The 6,000-nt window shown below is 53.3% G+C and overlaps 1 protein-coding gene across 1 annotated transcript in view; it reads left to right on the top strand.

The window, feature by feature from the left end:
- Positions 1-1,844: 1,844 nt before the first annotated feature.
- The window catches only part of NAA25 (N-alpha-acetyltransferase 25, NatB auxiliary subunit), an 83,001-nt gene continuing 78,845 nt past the window's right edge, over positions 1,845-6,000 (top strand). The window contains exon 1 of the mRNA XM_062182027.1: positions 1,845-1,924. Coding sequence (XP_062038011.1) covers positions 1,867-1,924 — 58 coding nt within the window. The 5' untranslated portion in view covers positions 1,845-1,866. The remainder of the gene's footprint in view (positions 1,925-6,000) is intronic.

Below are 6,000 nucleotides of genomic sequence, written 5' to 3'. Positions count from 1 at the left end.
CCTGAGAAAAACAAAAGATGGCCCAAGTACCTGGGCCCCTGCCATCCATTTGGGAGACCCGGATGAAGCTCCCTGCTTTGGCTCTGCTGTTGTGGGCTTCGGGGGAGTGAACCAGTGGATGGAAGATCTCTCTGTCACTGTGCCTTTCAAATAAATAAATAAATCTGTTTCTATTCTAAAGAAAACAAAATGGAGATTACAATAGTTTGTATTCCATCAGTTTGTCAGAATGAAATGAGACGATGCATGTAAAAGAGCTTAGCAGAGTTTGGACATAGTAGGTGGTTAGTAAATGCCCAGTATTAGTAGTTACTATTATCATTACAGGTTTTCTCTAGATATGTGTGTATTTAAAATTTTAATAGAGGGGCTGGCACTGTGGCTCACTTGGTTAATCCTCCACCTGCGGCGCCGGCATCCCATATGGGCACCAGGTTCTAGTGCCGGTTGCTCCTCTTCCTGTCCAGCTCTCTGCTGTTGCCTGGGAGGGCAGTGGAGAATGGCCCAAGTGCTTGGGTCCCTGCACCCACATGGGAGACCAGGGAGAGGCACCTGGCTCCTGGCTCCGGATAGGTGCAGCTCTGGCTGTGGCGGCCATTTGGTGAGTGAACCAACGGAAGGAGGACCTTTCTCTCTGTCTCTCTGTCTCTAACTCTACCTGTCAAATTAAAAAAAAAAAAATAATAATAATAGCAATTGCTAGCTTGGCCTTCTGCTGGGTTGTAAAGGGTTGAATCTAGAACCCTTAATTACTACTTCTCAAAGACTGAATTAGAATCTCTGTGGATAAAGCTGCAGGAAACTCATGTGTATTAAGTTTCCCGGGGTGGGGTGGGGTCTAAGAGTCTAATGTCCACTTGGAGAATCGTTTTCTTGGACATCAGGGCCCAGGAAGGGAAGAGGGAGCACAGCAGAAGGGTCATCCCTGGGGACACCGGGGTTGGCCTGACACAATGCTCTGACTGTACTCGCAGAGACCTGGGCTAGAATCAGCCAACAGCGCTGGGACCTGACACCTGCCGGGCCCCCTCTCTCACTTCCTGCGACTCTCGGACAACTGTCACTTTCTCAGGCTTTCTCTTACCACACTATGTCACTGTAGCTTCCTCACCCTGTAACACTCTGCGCCGAGTGATCCGTCCGTTCTGCACAGCTAAAGCTCCAGGGAGGTTCGATCTCATGGCTCGGTGCGTCCTCCCTACCGGCCTGCAACGAACGGTGCACTCAGAAACCAGCCCGGGGTGAACGCATTGGCCTGCCAGGGGGCAGCTGACCGCACTGTGTGCCCTCAGGCCCGTTGTAAGAATTGACAGAACCCAGGGGAGACCTGCGGCAGTGTGCAGGCACAGAGTTATGTCCGCGTTGGGCGCTTCCCGGTCGGCCCGGGAGAGAGGTGGAAGGTTCTCGAACCTTCCAGCGGATTCTGCGGATCCCTCCTTCCCTGGTTCCCCCCCCCCCCCCCCCAGGAGCTCCCGGTTCCCCAACAGCTAAACAAAGCCACGTCTGACTGGTTCTTCAGGACTGAGAATAAACAGGCCAAGCAGGGGCAGCCGAGCCCTACTGCTAACCGAGAGCTTCCTCCTTTCCGCTCCTCACGGCCCCGGAGGTGGCCTGGAAGGGAACGCAACAGCCACAACCGTGTCCGCTCGCCGCTTCCCCGCACCAGCCCAGCAGAAAGACAGCAACCGCGGCCAAGCAAGCGGCCACTGAGAGAGGGGTGGGGCCAGTTTCCCCTTCCGCGCAGGCGCATTCAGTCGCAACACTACGACTATCGCGATAGCCGAGCGAGATCGACGCTGGCCCTTTAACTGCCCCTTCCCGGGGGCCTGCCCCGCGCGTGCGCACTGCGGTTCTGCGCTTGTCATCATGGCGACGCGGGGCCATGTGCAGGACCCTAACGACAGGCGCCTCCGGCCCATTTACGGTGAGTGCCTGGGGCCAGCCTGGTCGCCGGCCCCACGCTCCGAGGGCTTCTGAGGCCGGGGCGAAGGCCCAGGAGGGGTGCTGGGAGCCTGCGCGCGGGGCGGGCGGGCACCAGGGGCGGGCCGCGCGGGCCGCTAGGCCGCAGCCGCGGGCCTCGCGTAGGCGCCGGGCCGGACTTCCTGAGCCGCGAGATGGTAGCGGCGCGGCGGGGGCTACTGCTGGGCCACGGAGCCGGTGGGGCGCTGCCCGTCGGCCGCGTTGTGGTGATGGCCGCTCCGAGAGAGACTGTAGAGCTCTCGCGGGTGGAAGCCGACCCCGGCACTGCGGGGGAGATTGCCCGTCCGAGATTTCTGTTATTTGTGGGGAATGGGCCTGGTCAGGGCCGCCTGACTGGAGGGGCTCGGGTGCACACGAAGCAGCCGCGGTCCAGAGACGGGAAGGGGCTGGCGCAAGGTCACCCGGCCGGAGGCAGGAGCAGGCCGCAGGATTCCAGGCTCCCCATGCAGGGCTGGTTCGTGGGGAAGCAGCTGCCCGGGGCACACGTGGGAGGCTGGGGTGGGGGGAGGGGGTCACGAACCCAAAATAGCGGCGGGGAGACCGCGGCGAGCCCTGCCGGAGGGGCGGCCCGCTGCTGGGAGGCGAGCTGAGCCAACCCCCCCTGCCCCCGGCGCCGGTCTTCAACCCGCCGCCTGTCATTCTGCTACCCTGGCCGTGGAGAATTGCAGAGTTGACTACGGGAGAAATGCACTTTTTTTTTTTTTTCTTTTCAGTAGCCGAAACTGGACAATGAAAAATGGCCCCTATTGCATTTCCCTTTCTTTCTAGTTGGTTGTGTGGTCTCGGTGAACAGTGAGAAGGCGTCTAGGTCAGTGGTTTTTGCAAAGAAGTAGACTTTGTGTCTGTAGTAGTGTGGATGGTCCTAAAGGGAGGCTTCTCCACACGACTGAGGTGTGCGCACGGTGGAATAGGCGGGTAGTTTTATGGTCAGGCTTTTTATTTCATAATCTTTTTATTTGATAATTTGCATGATACTCTGACTTCTCATCTGGTTCTGTGTGCAGCAGTCCTGTGAAACCAGTACTAACAGTCATTGCTGGAGTGTGTAGAGCCCTCCTGTCAGTCTGTCCTAGCCTTTTATGGAGGTACCTCCCTCACTCTTCCCACGTGTACCGCACATCTGGTGAGATGCTTACTGTTGCTGCTTGTATTTGCAGCATTTCTCTCTCTCACACACACACACACCCATTTTGCTGATGAGGAACTGGGACTTTTTTGATGTTATGTAATTTGTCCAAGGCCACTCAGCTTGTATTTCTCGGAGCTAGGACTTGAAGTCCTGTGTGGGTTCCAGGCTCACCCTCTTAGCCACTGGAGCTGCAGGTCCTGATTGGCCTAGGCTCTCACAGGTGGTGGGTGGCAGAGTGGGGCCCAGATTTCCATTCCCCGGGGCTGCACGATCGCACGCTCTTGCCCTCCAGCGGGTATTTCCAGAGGGCAGAGCTGAGATCTGCAGGGTGATGGTGGAAGGCGAGAGCTGAATGCGGTGTGTGAGACTTGCCCATTCGTGTAGCAGCTGCCTGCAGGCTCTTTCCTTCCCTCCCCTCCGTCCTTTCTTTCTTTTTTCCTTTTTTTTTTTTTTAACTAAAAAGACTGAATACTATTAAGAATAATTAGATTTTTTTAAAATTGTTTTCAAGGACCAAGGAGAATGCCTTTGGTTCCCACAGACATTTAGAATGAATAGCATTTTGAACTGTGCCATAAGAAACACATGTCCATTTCACATTGCTGACCATCAGGATATGTTCACCAGGAGTGACCCGGCATATTCTGGAAAGAAGTCAGAATTACGCAGCTTTTGTTGGGGCTGCATGGGAAGAGGATTAGAAAAGGCCTTCTTCAGGAATTCTAAGGTGATTAATGTGAACCGGCAGGAACAGGAAAAGTCAGGGTACACACTGGCTTTTACCACGGCACTTCTGACTCTAAAGATCCAGAATTTTGTTGTTTAAAATACATTACTGCTACTAAACAATTATTGTTCCTTGAATTCAGACATTCACTAAGCTGACAAGCGTGTCTCACTAGCCAGAAGCTCAACAACTGTCAGCATTGAGTACTTACTTGTGAGATAGCTGTTCTTCTATGTAGGTGGGATTATTGTGGTCATGGTAGGAAACTGAAGCCTGGAGGGATTACTTTCTCAGGATCATAGCTAAGCTAGGAGTCAGACACAGACATTCCCATTGGAGAGCCCAGCCCACACCAAGTTCAGACTTAGCAGTGATATCCTTTTTAAAATGTTTTTCTTTCTTTTTTTTTTTTTTAAACATTTATTTATTTGAAAGCATTACTGAAAGAGGTAGAGAAAGAGAGAGAGAGAGGTCTTCCATCTGCTGGCTCACTCCCCAGATGGCCGCAACGGCTGGAGCTGCGCCGATCCAAAGCCAGGAGCTTCTTCCGTTCTCCCACGTGGATGCAGGGGCTCAAGGACTTGGGCCATTTTCTTTTTATTTTATTTTATTGTTTTTGACAGGCAGAGTGGACAGTGAGAGAGAGAGAGAGAGAGAGAGAAAGAGAAAGGTCTTCCTTTTGCCGTTGGTTTACCCTCCAATGGCTGGTGTGCTGCGGCCGGTGCACCGCGCTGATCTGAAGCCAGGAGCCAGGTGCTTCTCCTGGTCTCCCATGCGGGTGCAGGGCCCAAGGACTTGGGCCATCCTCCATCTGCACTCCTGGGCCATAGCAGAGAGCTGGCCTGGAAGAGGGGCAACTGGGACAGAATCCAGCACCCTGACCGGGACTAGAACCCAGTGTGCTGGTGCCGCAGGCAGAGCATTAGCCTATTGAGCTGTGGTGCCGGCCGGACTTGGGCTATTTTCTACTGCTTTCCCAGGCCATAGCAGAGAGCTGGATCGGAAGTGTAGCAGCCGGGACTAGAACAGACACCGATTTGGGATGCCGGTGCTTCAGGCCAGGGCTTTAGCCTGCTGCCCTTTGCTTAGTGTCTGTTGATTCCTGGCAGTCCTTGTTCCTTGGCTAGTTGCTGTATGACTCTCTGCTTCTGTCATCCCTTGGACTTAGAAAACTGTGTCCTTGTTACCCTCTGATACTTTGAAGTTTTAGAAAAGAGCAACGTTGTCATTGTGAGTGTTATCTGGTTCTGTCTATAAGGACACCTTGGAAACATTTCATTTGGAATGATATTTACAGGAGCTTTGCAAAACATTACTTTAACCATTGTATCTTATTGTTTCTTGTGCTTGATTTGTGGTGGCTGATTCTGGCTAACTCCTGTTTCTTTTTCTTTTTCTTTTCTTTTTTTTTTTTTTTTTAATTTGACAGAGTTAGACAGTGAAAGAGACAGAGAGAAAGGTCTTCCTTCCATTGGTTCACCCCCACAAATGACCGCTATGGCCGGAGCTATGCCGATCCAAAGCCAGGAGCCAGGAGCTTCCTCCTGGTCTCCCATGCGGGTGCGGGGACCCAAGCACTTGGCCCATTCTCCACTGCCTTCCTGGGCCACAGCAGAGAGCTGGACTGGAAGAGGAGCAACCGGGACTAGAACCCGATGTCCATATGGGATGCTGGCGCCGCAGGCGTAGGATTAACCAAGTGAGCCGTGGCGCCAGCCCCGTTTCTGGCTATCTCCTGTTTCTAAGAAACAACAGCAGTCCTCATAGCCAAACCATAATTACCTTAAGTAAGTTTGGAAAAGATTTACTTAAAGGACAGACTTTAAAATCTTGTTTTTATTGGTCTGTTTTCTCCATGGGCTAAAAAATTTATATTATACAGTCAGTAATATAAAATGAAAATATACTTTTCCTGGCCGGCGCTGTGGCTTAACAGGCTAATCATCCGCCTTGCGGTGCCGGCACACCGGGTTCTAGTCCCGGTTGGGGCGCCGGATTCTATCCTGGTTGCCCCCCTTCCAGGCCAGCTCTCTGCTATGGCCCGGGAAGGCAGTGGAGGATGGCCCAAGTGCTTGGGCCCTGCACCCCATGGGAGACCAGGAGAAGCACCTGGCTCCTGGCTTCGGATCAGTGAGATCCGCTGTCCGCAGCGGCCATTGGAGGG

This window comes from Lepus europaeus, chromosome 23, assembly GCF_033115175.1.
Source record: "Lepus europaeus isolate LE1 chromosome 23, mLepTim1.pri, whole genome shotgun sequence".
Classification (NCBI taxonomy): domain Eukaryota; kingdom Metazoa; phylum Chordata; class Mammalia; order Lagomorpha; family Leporidae; genus Lepus; species Lepus europaeus.
The sequence above is the reverse complement of the archived record's forward strand: the minus strand, read 5'-3'. Positions and strand labels throughout refer to the sequence as shown.